Source organism: Talpa europaea, assembly GCF_964194135.1.
Source record: "Talpa europaea genome assembly, chromosome: 8".
NCBI classification, from domain to species: domain Eukaryota; kingdom Metazoa; phylum Chordata; class Mammalia; order Eulipotyphla; family Talpidae; genus Talpa; species Talpa europaea.
In genome coordinates, this window is record NC_140075.1 from 32,950,728 (window position 1) to 32,968,486 (window position 17,759).

General features: G+C 46.0%; 1 protein-coding gene across 4 annotated transcripts in view; it reads left to right on the forward strand.

Annotated features, from left to right (window-relative positions):
• Positions 1 to 17,759, forward strand: part of CAPN3 (calpain 3) — a gene marked incomplete at its 5' end in the record, with an annotated part of 44,641 nt that overhangs the window by 16,351 nt on the left and 10,531 nt on the right. For 3 of the 4 annotated variants that reach the window (XM_084241259.1, XM_084241258.1, XM_084241257.1), the window contains 9 exons: positions 4,576 to 4,645; positions 6,536 to 6,654; positions 8,161 to 8,294; positions 9,012 to 9,180; positions 10,693 to 10,827; positions 13,240 to 13,323; positions 14,151 to 14,236; positions 14,949 to 15,026; positions 15,945 to 16,105. In XM_084241259.1, coding sequence (XP_084097385.1) covers positions 4,576 to 4,645; positions 6,536 to 6,654; positions 8,161 to 8,294; positions 9,012 to 9,180; positions 10,693 to 10,827; positions 13,240 to 13,323; positions 14,151 to 14,236; positions 14,949 to 15,026; positions 15,945 to 16,105 — 1,036 coding nt within the window. The remainder of the gene's footprint in view (positions 1 to 4,575; positions 4,646 to 6,535; positions 6,655 to 8,160; positions 8,295 to 9,011; positions 9,181 to 10,692; positions 10,828 to 13,239; positions 13,324 to 14,150; positions 14,237 to 14,948; positions 15,027 to 15,944; positions 16,106 to 17,759) is intronic. The other variant, XM_084241260.1, reaches the window with a different exon arrangement.

Sequence of the window (17,759 nt, forward strand, 5' to 3'; positions counted from 1 at the left end):
GTTTATAGAGACTACACAAACCATAGCATTCAATAAATAACTGAGGAAATGGTCACCTGTTGCTCATTGCTGGAAATCTATCATTGGCAGCTCCAGTCTCCAGGCTAGATTATAGCCAACGGAGTAGATAGAAATCTTAGGTTCTCAAGGTAAAATGACAGCCTTCATCTTCTCAACTAAATTAAAAAGGTGTCAGACACTCTAGGAGATATTTAAACAGTGTTTATAAAGTAAGAAGAGGGAGCTGGTGGTGGGAAGGTGGTAGTATCTAGAAAAATTGAAGATTTTTGATGAGTTAAACCTCAACAAACCTCACAAAACAGACATCTTATGAGGACAATTAAAGACTCACTAGACTCCAGATTTCTTGGAGACCAGACAGTAATGATCTATTCTTATCATATCCTAAATTCCCCCAACCCTGTATATATTCGGGGGCTCAATTAATGCTTGGTGAATTTAGAGGCAGTAGTAGTGAAGATAAATATCGTATATTTTTTTTTAAAAAAAAAGGTAGTTCCATTCAAATACCTGGACCACCAAACAGACAGAAGAGATACCAGTGTAGTTGCTTCTGCCTCTCCAAAGTCAGCCCTGGCACTGGTGGGGGTTGGGGGGTTGCTGAACTTAACAGACCTGAGGAGAGGAACATGTGACAGTCAAAATATATAGCTAAAAATCTAGTATTTGAGTCATTCCAGCACTTATGACTTATAACAGAAGTAGAACATCCAGTTAAGTGTCTCAAATGGCAAGTAACAAAAGGTCAACTGAAACTAGCTTAAGCCAAAAGAAGATTATACAATTTGAATGACCCAGGGTTTAGGCACACTGAAGCCAGGCCTCAAACCACGTCATCAAAACACAGTCCCTAACGTTATCTGTGTCCCTGTGTAGCTATCGGCTCACTCCTCTCTCATCCCTCCACATGCCCATGCGTTGCCTCAAGTTGGCTTTAGTCTCCAGCAGGGTAACTTCACACTGGGGAAAGGATGACCCCTGGGAACTTCAGGCTGACACTCCACCAGCTCAGCAACTCCAGCACAAGAATGTATTTTACTCTTAATAGTTACCAAAGTCTTGGCCCATATCTCACTGACCCAGATGTTGTCATGCGTCCATCCTGGAACGAATTACTCTTACTCTAATTGCCTCTACTATACCTCTGTGGTTGAGTGAAGGGAGAGGTCCACCAGAAGGACACAGGCTGACAATGGAAAATTAAGGTGTACTGCCAAGAGAAGGGGGTATGTATTCTAATGAGGCAAAATACAGGAGAAACAAAATAACTTATGTCCAGTACTTCTTAATTGACTAGTTTTTAAAACAAAAACATTGGAATGAGAGTTTTATATTTTTTTTCAGTGGGAAATAGTTCTTAAAGAACATAATCAGGATGTTAATGCTCTCTCTAGTATACTAGACTGTTAATGCTTCTAGGTTTTTGTTTGGTTTTGCTTTGTTTTTTTAGTGCATAAGGATACAAAATACTTTCTAGAGACTCAAAAAAAGATTTTTCAATTTTATAAATTTTTACACGAAAAAACCTTAGTTATAATTACATTAATATAAGTTCTAAATTACTTGAACTTACAGAAAACATATCAAAGTTTTGAAAAAATAACAAAATTATTTTTATTTCTTACAGTTCATATTTCTTTATGGCTTTGATTTTTGACCTTAGCCTATATTCCAAAAGGGATAAACAACCAAAATATTATATCCTAAGTCACCTGAAATTAGTCTTTTTATTTGTGTTGTCATGTTATCCACACAACACGCAGTTAAGTTGCTTTGTGTCAATTTGGTATCAGTTTTTATAGATTGCCTTTTTAAATTATCTTTTACCATGGAAGGAACTAGAAGAAATTATGCTCAGTGAAATAAGCCATGGTTTCACTTATGGCAGGAATATAGGGGGACCAAATAAGACATCGGTGTAAAAAAAATATTAACAGTACAAAACACAGCCAAGCAAAAAAGGACAGTTATAAGTCAGAGACATCCTGCAGGGGAGGAGGAGGGAGAGGGATCAGAGGGAGGGAGGGAGCACAGGGGACTGAGGTGATGGTGCACCGGTGCATTGAGGAAGGAAACTCTATGGGGACTACACCTGAGGGGGTGGGGGGGAGCAAATATTGTTTAAAAATGAACAACGATGTGAAAAAATAGTTAATATTAAAAAAAATACCAAAATAAAAATAAAATATATACAAAGGAAATAGTAAAAAAAAAATATCTTTCCTTAAATTTTGGCTTTTAATTCTACAAAACTTTCCATGGTTCCTAGATCAAAACAATTTTCAGTTCCATTCAGAATTTTACTTCTACCCCTATTCCCACTACCTTGTTCCCTCCCTCTCCCACAGGTAACCTTTTCAAAATTAATTGATTTTGCCTCTTGCTATTGCATTAAGAGTTTCAAATGAGAGGTGTGTGCGGTGTATTCTAAGCAAGGCTTCTCATGTAGCAGGAGGGCCAGGGTTGGGTATATAGGATCGTTGGGATGGGGGGTGGCAGAGAAACAGAAACAAAGAGAGGGGGCTGTGTCACGAGGATAGCAACACTTCTTGAAGCTATGGAAGATGGTATTAAAACCAAAACATGGGATCTATACTTTTTTCAAATTTAAGTGTCTAAAATCTAACCGTGGCACACGCAAATGGAGCAAGAGCGCCCTCTGTTGGCCGCTGTTGGTCTGCACAGAATCAGTAGTAGGGGTTTCCCCCATTTTCCGAAAGCAACCCTGTGCCCACTAAACCTTTCATAAGTTGGGAGGGTCTGAAATGAGCAAGCACTTGCCATCATTCAGTCATGTGTCGCTTAACCACACTGATACTCTCTGAGAAATTCGTCCTCGGAAAATTTCGTCTGGCAAATGTCAGAAGAGTGTGATTACACAAACAGGATGGTATCGCTGCAACACTCCGAGGCCGGTGTGTTGGGTGTAGGCCGCTGGCACCATCAGTCTATGCTCTGCTGTTGACCACGCACGGCAACACCTGACCGTAGATGGACGTATTTTTAGTGTTCTCAGGCCCCCAAGATAACCTACTAAATCATAGCAAATAGGTGAGCAAGGGGTTGAGCACAGCACTGTGAAGCAATCTGCAGACTCTGCAGCACGAGTTCGATCCCCGGCCGGCCAGGGAGCTACCCACATGGCGCAGCAGACCTCTCCTGACTCTCCCGCTGCTCCCCTCAGCAGTGGATTTCACTCAGTCTGCCTGTTCTGTTCCCCACTCTGTCTCTGGTGAATCCTCTCACCCCCCGCAGCTCTGGCCTATACTCCAGCTCTTTCATGCATAAATAAATAAATATTTTTTAAAAATCGTAGCCAATAACACATAAAACCTGAAACAGCAGCAACGTACAGTAAAAGCAAGGCTGATATAATAAATTCAGCACCTGTAGAAAGCAGTTCCCAGGAAGGCGAAGGCGCTGCTCTGGCTGCTCGAGGCGCTTGCTGGACGGAGGCCGCAAGCCCAACACAGGAGGCCACTTTCGTAAAGTGGAAATCTTCTTTGAGTTTCTTTCGGCTAGTGAAAACAAGTACAGTTGACCCTTGAACAATACGAGGGTTAGGGGTGCCCTCGGCCTTGCATTGAAAAATCCCTCATGCCTTAAGGAGGGTCTCTGTATGCGCGGGTTCCGCAGCCGCAGATTCAACCCAGCGGCACCCTGGTCGGTCGTTGAATCTGTGCCTGTGGAACCCAGGATAGAAAAAATGCAAACATAAGTGAATGTGTGTAGTTCAAAACCGTGTTGCTCTATGGTCATTGTACTAAAGTCAACTACACTAAAGTAAGTCTTTCATAAAAGTGAAGGGGCTTAACTTGAAATTTCACAATGCACGGGATTCCCGTACCTGGGCTTTTGAAAAGTTTTGGGGACATGATACTGTATCAGATGTCTGAATTAAAAAAAAAAAAATATATATATATAGAGAGAGAGAGTGTGTGTGTAAATGCATATATATGTGTGTTTATGTATGTGTATATATGTACACACACACACACACACACACACACCCCTTCCAGCAGACAAGGTGGCCTGAGTCACCCACATGAAATTAACTTTATATTTGAAAACTGGGAAATTTTCAAGTCCCAGAGACCCTGAAACATGCTGATTCTAAATATCAATTACCACATGGTGGGAAGAAAGATCCTTTTTTTGCTCTTCTCCTGCACCTTTTCTCTTGGCATGGAAAAAAAATGCAAAAGCCATGCTTCTGTTATCCCTTTGCCAAGACCACTGCAGTGCTGACACTACCCCAAGTCTCAGGATACAGCCTCACCCCGAAGGTATGACAGTGCGGAGCGATGGGGAAAGGAGATGTGCTTCTGGCATCTAATACTTACTACCTGTGTATCTTTGGGCAAGTTTCTTAACACCTCTGAACCTCAATTTCCTTATCTGAAAAATAAAAGTGATAGTATCCAATTTGTAGGGCTGTTTTTGGAGGTTTAAATGGGTGTATGTGTAAAACTCCTGATTCAGGTTGCAAGTGCTGCATAATGGACCTCAGTAAACAGCTGCTACTACTGTTATAACTTCCTTTTTGTTTCCTAGGAAATTTGTGAAAATCCTCGCTTTATCATTGGTGGAGCCAACAGAACTGACATCTGTCAAGGAGATCTTGGTAGGAAAGACTCTGGGGTCTTATTCAGGCCAATAATCAAGGGGTGATTAAAAGTTGTGATCCCTTTACAAGAAGCAAAGGGACAAATTTTTTTTTTTGATGAATTTTTGGGACTTTATGCTCATTTATCTAGGAACTGGTGATTCCCTCACTTAATTTCTGATCCTCCCGCAGTTATCATTAGTCCTTTGCCTGATGTCATAGGAAGTCTGCCTCATTTCACAGCCACCCCTCTAGCTTCTCAGGCACACTCACATGCCCCATTCAGCCAGACAACAGTCCTGCTCTTAACTATACTCATCTTCCTTAAAAAACAGCTCTGAGACTGTCTGTGTACCTCCCCTTCCCTTGCGGACATAGAATCTATATATAATATACAGGGCCTCCCTGGTGGCGCAAGGGGTTAAGCACAGCACTGTGAAGCTATCCACAGCCACTGCAGCACGAGTTCAATCCCTGGCCAGGAAGCTACCCACACGGCACAGCAGACCTCTCCTGACTTGCCCACTACTCCCCTCAGCAGTGTGTTTCAGTCCATCCGCCTGTTCTGAATCCTCTCACCCCCCACACCTCTGGCCTGTACCCCAGTTCTTGTATGCATAAATAAATAAATCTTTAAAAAAACAGAATCTATATACAAACAAAAAGTGCATCACTGAAAAGAGCACTTACTATTTAAACTCTTATTTAAATGCCTCAGAATGCCTGATCTTTAAGGAGTCTTTCAACAAAGATGACATGTGACATGTGAAGGAGCTACCAATTTTCTGTTTGATTAATTAACTTGGCTGATGCATCAGACCTTCCGCTCGTGCTCGCTCTCTCTCTTTCTCTCTCTGGCTCAGGAAGCATTATTTTGGGCGTGGGCTGTGGGAAAACTCTGGAGAGAACATCAACAGAGACAATTTAAAACTTGAGGAAAAAGGGCACCCAAATGTAAGGAATTTGCCTTATTTGGTCTCACAGAGTCTGAAGTGTTGGATATCTGAATTTCTGGCATCAGAAGGAAAATTGCCTTGGAGGCCCCGAGGAAGCTTATATAGAGTCTGGGTCCTTCTAACCAAAAAACTGTTTTAAAAGAGAGGTTGGCTGCTTGGGTTGGAGGGTGGAGGTTGCTGGCAGCTCCCAAGCTCTACTCTGAAGTGTCAAATCTGCCATCACATCCCATGGGGCAAAACAAAGGCCTTGCATAACTTAACCTGTCCTCCTTATAAAGCAGTTCGTCAGTCTTGACCCTTGAGTATTTATATGTGCACAAGCAAATACATGTAATGTGTGTGCTCATATGCATTCCCCACCCACCCACCCCCATCCCCTCCCCGTGTAGCCTCTGACCACATACAGTACTCTGCCAGCAAGGAAATTCAAGGAATCAGAAAATGTCCCCATCTCATTTCATTATCAGCAAAGTCTTAGTGTCCGCTATAGACTTGTACCGGGGCAGCCACTGGCTTTCCTTATACTACAAAGTGGCTTGACTGATGGCTCTCAAAATCCCTGTCTTGAGGTGAGACAGGGAAGTGGACTCACACTGCAAGGGTTCTGGGTGGGGGTAGGTACAGGTATTCAGAAGAAGGACCCAGTTATGACCACCTACTGCTCTGTCTCCACCGAGAGCCACAAAGGAAGTGAGCTTTTATTGAGGTGGAGGAATTGTTTACAGCCTTTGGGAAAACCAGTCCCATAGGAGTAAGTTGCCCTGTTCAGTGTATTGTCAAGGGACTGCTGTCAGCTCCTTCCCCGGGTTGACACCTGTGAGGTCAGATCTGGAAGTAGGACAGTGAGCACCCAGTGAACCCTGTTCAGAGAAGCAGAGCAGCTGGGATTGGGCCTCTTCCTTTCCTAGTGAGGAGGCCCCTCCTGTGACCTGGGCCACGTGTTTGCCTGCAGGGGATTGCTGGTTTCTGGCAGCCATCGCTTGCCTGACCCTGAACGAGCACTTGCTTTTCCGAGTGATACCCCATGATCAGAGCTTCACAGAAAACTATGCGGGAATCTTCCACTTCCAGGTGAGATAATGGGATTGGAGTGGAGAGGGCCAGCTGCTGCCCAACCCCCACACTGGTTTCCTGGCCTTGACTTCCCTGTGGCTCCAGGAGAGTTTCCGCCCACCCTTCCAGTCATGGCTGTGGGCAATGAGCCCCTTAAGTCTTCAGACCTGTGAGGAAACAGTTGTTTATGCCTGTTCCCCCCCAACAACCCTCCCTCTTCCGCCCTGCTCCAGAAGTCAGGGAGACATCCTGTTTATTGGTCTGTGGGTCTATTTTTGCCCCCGCAGCTGACAGGCTGCTGTGTTACTACCATATTCCTTCCCAAGTTGGCCCCTAAGATACTAGGGATTCACACTGGGAATCTACCCAGAGGTCCTTTATTCTGTAAAGGTAATCCCATCCACAACTGCAGTTCCTGTTTGTCTCCTGTTAAGGCAAATCTATATTAAGTCATTCACCCACCTCTTCTACACTGTTGAACAATGAATCTGGGGCCCAGGCTTCTGATTTGGCCTAGAAGTGAGTCTTCTAATTCCAGAATTAAGTCAGTCATTGATATCTTTCTGGATTCAAATTGTCCTGGCTTAGAGTCAAATCCTGGTGCGGGCCCAGAACTGAAATGTGCTATACATCTAGCAGAGACCAGTTCTGAGAAGCCAGCCTGTTTCCACCTGACAGGCCACTAATGTCTTAGGATTGATCAAAATCATCATTTAATGTGCCTGTGGCTCTTTCACTTCAGGACTAACGGCCTCAGAAAAGGGCTTATCTTCAGGTTCAGGATCAACATCTTGCTGCCCTCCAAGGTCAGGTCAGGCAACCAGCCCTGAATTTTGTTTCTTCCCTGTACCATCAAGCTGCTGACTTCCTTTTCTGATATTTATGGTCTTTTATCTAAAAAGCTATAAATGCAAAGACCAGAAAAATGTTTGCCCACTTTTTAATATGGGAGAAAATGTCATTAGAAGGAAATTAAATTACATTATATGCTCGAGTTAAAACTGATCTGTTTGAAAAAAAAAAATCCCAAAGTGAAATCATTAGACAATATTACTGCCAAAGTCAGAGTATATTCTGGGTCACTTTCCTATTCCACGTGGATCCTTCCTCAGCAGCAATTTCTATTTTGTCATTGAGAAATGCATCAGTCAATACATCACCTAGACCAATACTTATCAACCCTGGCTTGTGCATTAGAGTCAGCTGACCTGAAAATACTGTTACCTTGGCCGCAGCCCAGCCTTACTGTGCAAATGAAAATCTAAGTCCTCAGATATGCACAGAACACCTACTGCCCGCCATACTAGACTGGACACTGTGGAAGAGACATGCTTTATAATTCACTTGCTACCCTGTAGGAGCTCCCAGTCCACTTGGAGAAAGATTTGCACCCCCCCAACACCAAGATGTAAAGTCAAGGAAAGGGGGCTGTTTGGGGATCAAGAGGCCTTTAAGGAAAGTGGAGTAGGAACTTATTTCCCAAAAGTAATATGAGATGTGACTTGCCTTGCCACTTTTGTGCAGTTCTGGCGCTATGGAGATTGGGTGGACGTGGTTATCGATGACTGCCTGCCGACATACAACAATCAGCTGGTTTTCACCAAATCCAACCACCGCAATGAGTTCTGGAGTGCTCTGCTGGAGAAGGCCTATGCTAAGTAAGGCAACACTTTAGAATGAAGCAGGGCTAGAGGTCACAAAGCGGCTGCAAAATCCAGCTGAGGTGTCACTCATGGGAAAAAGCGCATGTGCGTGTGGGGGGGGTGTGCATGTGAGTGTGGGGGGGTGTGCATGTGTGTGTGTTCAATTTTGACCCAAAGTCAGAGACGATCAGGTCCAGGAGCAACAGCTCTAAGGAAGAAAACTATGTCTAAGAGAAGATGTGCTGGAGGTCTTTAACTTTCCAGAGAGAGAGCTTTAATTTTGCCTTCATGGTGGCTTTGCAAGTCTTGGATCCAAGCCTTACATCTCTGGAGCTCAAATCCTAAGATCTTGCTTCATTCCACATTATGAGGTTGCAGCATATTATTAATAAAATTGCACTGTCTGTTAACATAGAAGCCCCACCCCAGCTATGAAGGAGCCCTCCCTTGGATTCAGGCTAGAGTGGAAAGAAAACTATCAGAAAGTAGGCGTGCTGGCTTCTGGCCTGGTGCTGCTATGACCTTGAGAGAGTCACTTAGCCTCTGGAGCTCAGTTTCTCCATCATGAGGAAAGGGAATCAAAGTAACTGACCACTGGCTTACAGGGTGGTTGGGAGAATCAGATGAGAGAACATTTCACAGAACCCAAGAGGAAAGTTCTGGGGGCAGTGGTGTTGGGGCATGTTTCCTGGAGCGCTGTGACTCCAGAGTGATCTCCATCTTCTCTCCAAGGCTCCATGGTTCCTATGAAGCCCTGAAAGGTGGGAACACTACAGAGGCCATGGAAGACTTCACGGGAGGAGTGACAGAGTTTTTTGAGATTAAGGATGCTCCCAGAGACATGTACAAGATCATGAAGAAAGCTATCGAGAGAGGCTCCCTCATGGGCTGCTCCATTGATGTAAGTCTGGCTCCGTTGTGGGGTACAAGGCAGGGAGCAGCCAACTACAGGGAAACCTTTTACCCAATGAATAACAGCATAGGAGTTTCTTCAGGGGCAAGGTGAATGCTTTGTTTTAGGAAGCAGGAAATGGCATTCAACTTTGAAAATGGGAAATTTCTCAAAGGAGAAGAGCTCCTGGGGATTTTCAATAAAGAGTTTGGCTTATTTCGCTGAGCATGATCCCTTCCAGCTCCATCCATGTTGCTGCAAATTGCATGTGTTTATCTTTTTTGAATGCTGAGTAGTACTCTATGGTGTATATGTACCACATCTTCTTGATCCAGTCATCTATTTTTGGCATTTGGGTTGTTTCCAAAGCTTAGCTATTGTAAATAGTGCTGCTATAAACATAGGGGGGCAGGTACCCTTTTGAATTAATGTGTCTGTGTCCTTTGGGTAAATACCTAAGGGTGGAATTGCTGGATCCTATTGAAGCTCTATCTTCAGTAGGTGGTTTAGTAGTTTTCATAGTGGTTGGGCCATTTTGCACTCCCACCAGCAGTGCAGGAGTGAAATAAGCCAGAAAGAAAAAGAAAAATACCGATGGTCTCACTCATAGCAGGAATTTAGAAAACCTAAATAAGGGAGCAGGAAAAAGACTAATTTAATAAAGAAAAAAATCAAAATCAACAATCAACTATAAACCAGAGACACACTGTAGGGGGGAGGGGAGAGGAGGAGGGATTAGGGTCAAAATAAAGGGGTGGGAATTGTGTGGGGAATATAACCAAAATGAAAATGCATACATTGTGCAAAAATGAAAATGATGTAAGAATTATATAAAATAAATAGTAAGAATAAAAAAAAAAAAGAGATTGGCAAGGACATTCCAAGTCCTGGGTTGTGGGTAGATATAGGACCAGAGAGCCCTTGTCAGCACGGGTGTCTATAGTCTATGCTGGTCAGTCTAGCAAGCCTCCATGGAGCTGGCCTCATACTATGCTACGGGCCTGAGTCCTCCAGTTGCCTAGAAAGCCTCCTAGCCCTTGGAACATGGGGTCTGCGTTGTAACCTGGGAGTAGCTCAGCCTTACAGTCGCCTTCTCAGTGCAGCAAAGTGGTATGAACGGAGACCAGAGTCAAGGTTAAGAGAGGGCAGTCTGGCCAGAGCCCCTGGGTTTCAGGAGACATGCCTGCCCTATGCACTGCTCAAAGCGGAATGGTCTGGGTGCTTTCCACCCAGAAGAAGGTGCTTTCCACCCAGAGGAAGGCCCTGAGGAAGAGTCCTGATGGAATCTTGTTCTTTCCTCTCCCAGTGTTCCCAATGACTAGGAAAGCTTGGAAAGATCAGCTAGCAGAAAACACCCGTGGGCGAACATGTTCTTTCTGCATCGCTGGTTCCGTCTCTCTCCATTCATGCCTTGTTTATCACCCTCTTTTCCTTTCCTTTTACCCCCGCCCTTTTCTGTCACCCTCCTTTGTTTACTCTCTCCCCCTCTCCTGGACTGTTCCCTTCCCCTTCCGGCTTCAGGATGGCACCAACATGACCTATGGAACCTCTCCTTCTGGGCTGAAAATGGGGGACTTGATTGAACGCATGGTGAGGAATATGGATAACTCGCGGCTCAGGGACTCAGACCTCATCTCAGATGACAGACCAACTCGGGTGCGTATGACTCAATTGTTGGGATGACCTCCCTCCAACCTGCCTTATCAGACCTGTTGCATGTGGGGTCGGACTCCCCTCAGCTGCCAGTGCTTTACACACAGACCCTACCTGGGCCTTCCAAGGCTCCTGAAGACAGTGGGAGAGACAGAAATGGGAGGGATCGGGGCCTCCCTGGTAGCGCAAGGAGTTAAGACACAACCTATGAAGATATCCGCAGCCACTGCAGCACGAGTTCGATCCCCAGCCAGAGAGGAGACCCACATGGCTCAGCAGACCTCTCCTAATTCACCCGCTGCTCCCCTCAGCAGTGTGTTTCAGTCAATCTGTCTGTTCTGTTCCCCACTCTGTCTATGGTGAATCCTCTCACCCTTCACAACTCTGGCCTGTACCCCAGTTCTTGTATGCATAAATAAATAAAATCTTAAAAAAAAAATTGGAGAGATCACCACGAGAGTTCCTTCATAGGCCATGGTCCAGGCAGTTCCTCTGATAATAAATTAGCAGGTAGAAATAGAGAGATTCCATTTATTTAAAAATATTTCTTCTCTACTAATCCATTCATTTGTTCATTCCACACATACTTATTGAGTCCCTATTAGGCACCAAAAATCTTCTGGCATCAATTCTGTCCATTTTGTTCACTATCCTATTTTCTGTTCCTTATCCTACTGAACAAAATAAAGAGCTTAGATTCTAGTACTTTCAGAAGTATGCAGTGAGTAGAAAAGCTGAGGCAAAATCAACCTATGTTTTCTCCACCTAAAGATAATAGCCCTTAACATTTAGTATATGTCCTGCCATGGTTTTCCTATGCATAGCTTAAACCTAAATTTTAATTTTTTGAAGTGTTATCATACTGTATCTACTTATTTATAGTGTGCTTTTTTTAGTGAATTATCTTCTTATGAACTCCTACAACATTTTTTAGTGGCTGCACAAAGTTCCAGCATACAAATAGGTTATAATTTACTTACCCAATACCCTATTGCTGGGAAATTCAATTTTCTTTTTTTTTCTTTTTGGTGGAGGGGGGGGCTTTTATTTTTATTTTATTTTTTTTTTAGAATTTTTTAATCTTTTTTTTTAAAGATTTATTTATTTATTTATACAAGCACTGGGTACAGTCAGAAGCGCGGGAGGGTGAGAGAATTCACCAGAGCCAGAGCGGGGAGCAGAGCAGGCAGAAGGACCGAAGTACACTGCTGAGGGGAGCAGCAGGCGGCAGGAGAGGTCTGCGCGCCATGTGGGACCCTCCTCTGGTGGCCGAGGAGCAGCCGGGGATCGAACCGGCACTGCAGAGGCTGCGGGCAGCTTTGCAACCCAGCCCTCAACCGCTGCGCCACCGGGGAGGCCCGGGCTTTTATTTTTAAATGCTATAATGAACATTGTATTAGATACATCTTTATGTCTGTCCTTGATAATTACCTTTGGGCACATTGCCAGCAGTGGAATTGCCAGGTTTGTACAAGTAATGTCCAAAGAGTCATTTCAAGTGGTTTCCCAAGTCTAGACCCAAGGGTTGGGTGAATCTTCTGCTCTCCTCCCCCACCTCCTTGGAGCCCTACACTCTGCTTCCCCTCCCAGCCTCCCACACCCACTCCCCACTTCAGCCTGGGTCATAAACAGACTCAGATCTGGAAGAGGCTGAGAGGCCCTGGGCCCACCCCTCAACTTGAAAATGTTCCAGGAATTCCACAGCCCAGCATCATGCCAGGAAGCTCCCCTTAAAGCTGCTAAGTTACCAGGTACAGTGAAGCCATAGAGGCCCCATCTAGGGTTCCAGGCTTTGGTGATTCTACCCTTCTGCAAGGCTCTCCTGTGGCTGCTACTGGGGGATCTGCAAAATCTGCACCCATAGGCACAGTCATGTCTGAATGGGACTCTCCTCTAGCACCTTCGGAATCTTCTCCCAGGGAGCTATGACACGTCATATCTTGATTAGCATCTTCTAGGCACGTGTGGAGGAGGTGAGGAAATATAAAGAAAAAATGTTAGTCCTATATGTCTAACCCCTTCTCTCAGTCCCTTTTACTTTCAGAAATAATCAACCTTGGGTGGGCTCAGAGGAAAAGGTAGCCTCCATCTGTCCTCTTCATCCTGCGAAAAGACCCCAAAGGATCCCGAAAGGAAGGGCCCTGTCCTTCCCATCTTGTAGGCCAGGCTCCATGTTGCTTCCTGTGGTCAGAACAGACCTTCTCAGGATGACACCTAGAGAGAAACACTTATCTAGGGCTGTGTCTTCTTGACTCTCTTAAAGGGCCAGTGAGGGTGTTCTCATGACCCGGAGGCACACTTCAGAGCATAGAATGGTCCTGTCCTCACAGAAAATGAACAATTGTGAACTTTGTCTCAGGCAGCAGAATCTCTGCTCCCCCGTGCCTGACAGACCGTCTGGTTTTTGCTCCACAGACGATTGTTCCAGTTCAATATGAGACAAGAATGGCCTGCGGGCTAGTCAAAGGTCATGCCTACTCTGTCACTGGCCTAGATGAGGTGAGCCTGACGGGGCTGGCAGGGTTGGTGAGGCTCCGGAGCTGGCCTCTAGTCAGAGGATCTGCTCAAGGGAAAGCGTCTGAAATTGGAGGGGACCATTAGGGCGGTAGGGGAGGATCTTTGCACCAAGATCATGCTTGGTTATCTTTCAGTTCTAAAGATGGCAGTTTCTCCAACATTTCCAAGGACCAAATAGAAATCACTTTGATTTTATGACATTGAGTTCATGGACTCTCTTGAAGTTGATTCCATACTTTCTGTTCTCTCCTGGTCAAACAGTTACTGTGCTTTGCATCTGCTGGGACGTCTGGCCTTTCCTGGGTCATGTGAGACAGGCGCATTGCACACAGTTAGGTTAGGATGGGCAGAGAGGGTCAGGCATGGTCACAGGGCAGCCATCTGCAGCAGGCCATGCAGCAGACTGGAGGAAGGGGCACCTTTTTCTATCTGGTTCATCTGGAGGGCACATTTAGCTGCAGTCTCTCAGCCAGCAGGGGTGCATTTCTGGTCCACACAAAGACAACTAATCTGTCAGCAAGGTTCTACTATATATGTCCTACCTCCTCCTCTAATGCTCAAAATGGCCAGATGCTCCCTGGAAAAAAAAACCACTTCTCAGAATATGGTAAAGCCGTGGCCAAGTTATGACACTAGTGGACTCAGTCCAAAGGTTCTGACCCCTTGCCTGCCATTCCTCAAGGAGCTTCTGACCAGAACTAGGCAGGACAGCTTCCTGTCCCCGTCCCTGTCCCGGTACCCAGAGCAAGACAGAAGACCCCCCTTTCCAGAAAGGGTCCAGAGTAAGAGAGTTTTTCTCTTTGCCCAAGACCATGTTCAAGGATGAGAAAGTGAAGCTGGTGCGGCTGCGGAACCCCTGGGGCCAGGTGGAGTGGATTGGCTCCTGGAGTGATGGGTAAGTGAGGAGACCCCGGGAATAGGGGATAACAGAGCCTGAGGCAAAGCCAGGTCGAGCCACAAGAATACTACAACTATTTCATCTAAAATTATCCTCAAAATCAATCTTCTGCAGTGTTGAAGAGGATCCAGAGGTGTGGGCTCCAGAGAAGGGCCCAAAACAGCAATGAGATCCAAAGAGTTTGCTGATGGTCAATGACTCAAAAGGGAAGATCTAGAAAGCACAGGATAGGTCCAGGCAGGAGATGAATCTTACTGCACAGGACTGTTCTGGACAAGGGATTTCCCTTCTTGGAGTCTCTGTTGCTTTATCTGTAAAATGGAAACCATTGTAACACTTACCTAGTGGCTGCTGTGAGGAGCAGATGTGGTCATGACTGAAGAGTGTTCGCCAGTGCTTAGATTTCCTCTATTTCCAGAGTGTAACCTTAACCTTTAAAGTGTGAGGAGGAGTAAATGATTCAGTCAGAGAAGGGTGAAAGCCTTCTAAGCCCATTGAAGGAGAATGGCCTGAATCCTGCAGATGGTGGGAATCAATTAAGTAACTTACACTCGAGGGTACCAGATCATATTTGCATGTTGATGGACCACACTGGCTGCAATTTGGAGACGTGTCTCTTTCAACTTCTTATTTCTCTGCTACCTCCTGTCCCAACCCACACCAGGGCTTTCTTTCTTCCTCCATCCATAACTGCTTCATTTCTCTCTAGTTGGAAGGACTGGAGTTTTGTGGACAAAGATGAGAAGGCCCGTCTGCAGCACCTGGTCACTGAGGATGGAGAGTTCTGGTGAGTCCAGGACCCAGGAGGCCCCTGAAGGGTATGGAATGGGGTTGGGAACTGAAATCTCAAATCTCAAGCCCAGAACAGACGCTGTCAGAACCCAGGCCTTGGGAGATCTCGGCCATGTTTTCTTTCTTCAGCTGGAGGACCAGCCAGGATGCAGGTCTAAGAGGAGCCCTCCAGGTCACAGTGGTGATTGAGCCCAGGACTAGGTGGGCTCAAGGTGCCTCCTGCACAAGGTGGCTCAAGGTGGCTCCTCCTTCACCTGAGCCCCTCCAACAAGTGCCCCGCTTCCCCCACTGCTCCCTGGCCTTCCCCCAGCTGTTGTCTGAGTCAGCACAGCTCTACTTACTGTTCTCACCCAGTTGCACCCTCACCATCACTCACCTCATCTCTACTTGTTCTTCAAGTCTCAGCTGAAAGGGACCTTCCTTCAAGACCCCCTTGTTTTCCCAAATACTAGAATTGATTTGTTTGTGACAATGATCACTGTTTAGATTTTTTGCTTAGTTTTGGTCCTTCCCTGACACACACACACACACACACACACACACACACACATTCTCTCTCTGTCTTGCTCTCTCTCTGTGTGTCTCTCTCTCTCCTCCTCTCCCTCTTTCCCCTGAGCCTAGTACAGTGCCTGAGGCCCAGTGGCCTGGCACACGATAACCTTTGAACCTTTGGGAGAACTGACTTGCTGCCAAGCTCTCCCATCAAGGACACATGAGTTTGAGTCCTTACTGGAAGAGATGATAGTTTAGAGCAGGCACTTCACAACTGATAGTGTTTGCCCTAAGAAGACAGACTCCTGTCTGGGCCTGTGACCAAGTTCCTGGGAACTCTTGTGCTAACCCTGCAACCTCACGTTTCCCAGCCTCTCCCCGCCTACTCCACATGCATCTCTTCCTTCTTCCAACCGCCCAGGATGTCGTATGAAGATTTCATTTATCATTTCACGAAGCTGGAGATCTGCAACCTCACAGCGGATGCCCTGGAGTCTGACAAGCTTCAGACCTGGACGGTGTCTGTGAATGAGGGCCGCTGGGTGCGGGGCTGCTCTGCAGGAGGCTGCCGCAACTTCCCAGGTGGGAGAGGCCTGCAGTGGGGGAGGGTCAAGCAGAACAAGTTCCAGGTGGAAAAATATTAACTGGCATTTGCTGAGTTTCTGTTGAGTCGCAAGCCTATCTTATCTTATGAACCCTCTGCATTTTATTCAGATGAGACTGCCGTGCTGAGAAGTTTGTAGTACGGAGCTGGTAGCCTTCAAGGCAGACATTGTCAGAAGGACACTGCGTTCATAATGCTGAGGCTGGCACTGATGGAGGGAGTTAGCAGCTACTGAAAAAGTACAAGCCAGAAATGATGAAAGCCCAGCCCCAGTCAGGAGCAGCAGAGATGGAGAGGAAAGGACAGATTTAGGGGAGAGACTGTTGAGTGAGTGGGTAGGAAGAATGAAGAAGGACTTGGAGATTTCCAGTTTGGGGATGGGAGTGGATGGTGTCAGTGTCACAATATAAGACACAAAGAAGACAATCTTGGTGTGCTGTTGGTCTCGGTGGGGTTGGTTGTGGGTTTGGGTGGGTGGGGCAAGTGTCGTTTGGGGCATGAGAAGTTTGAGGCACTGTAGAATGTCCAGGTAAATTGGATTTAAGGTGTGAAGCTTGTCAGACTCCAGGTAAATTAGAATGTCCTGAGAACTGGATGCACAGATTAGAATGGCACTTGGTTCTATGATCAGAACTAATATATTGGTGGAAGAAGGAAGAAAGGATGGAAAGAAGAGACGGAAGGAAGGAAATAAAGAAAGGGAAAGGCCTCAGGTGGCGCAAGGGGTTAAGACGCAACCTATGAAGCTATCTACAGCCTCTGCAGCATGAGTTCGATCCCCGACCAGGGAGCAACCCACATGGCACAGCAGACCTCTCCTGACTCACCCACTGCTCCCCTCAACAGTGTGCTTCAGTATATCTGCCTGTTCTGCTCCCCAATCTGTCTCTGGTGAATCCTCTCATCCCCCACGACTCTGGCCTGTACCCCAGGTCTTGTATGCATAAATAAATGTTTTTTTGAAGGTTTATTTATTTATGCAAACAAGAGCTGGTGTCCAGACCAGAGATGTGGGGGGTGAGAGGATTCACCAGAGACAGAGTGGGGAACAGAAAAGGCAGAATGACTGAAGTACACTGCTGAGGGGAGCAGAGGGCGAGTCAGGAGAGATCTGCTGCGCCATGTGGGTAACTCCCTGGTTGGCCGGGGATTGAACTCTTGCTGCAAAGGATGCGGATTGCTTCATAATCCTGTGCTTAACCCCTTGCACCACCAGGGAAGCCAATAAATAAATCTTTTTTAAAAAAAAGAAAGGAGAGAGAGAGGAAAGCAGGGGGGAGTCAAGAGACATTGAGACGGAGGCAGTTAAAAGTGGAGTGAGGGCCTCCCCTGGTGGTGCAGCGGTTGAGCACTGGGCTGCGAAGCTGCCCGCAGCCTCTTCAGCGCCAGTTCAATCCCTTGCCGCCGGCGAGGGTCCCACATGGTGCACAGACCTCTCCTGCAGCGCCCACTTCTCCCCTCAGCAGCGTATTTCATCGGTCTGCCTGTTCTGCTCCCCGCTCTGGCTCTGGTGAATCCTCTCACCCTCCCACACTTCTGACTGTACCCAGTGCATGTATAAATAAATAAATAAATCTTAAAAAAAAAAAAAAAAGGTAAAAAAAACTTAGAGTATTCTTTAAAAAGAAAAAA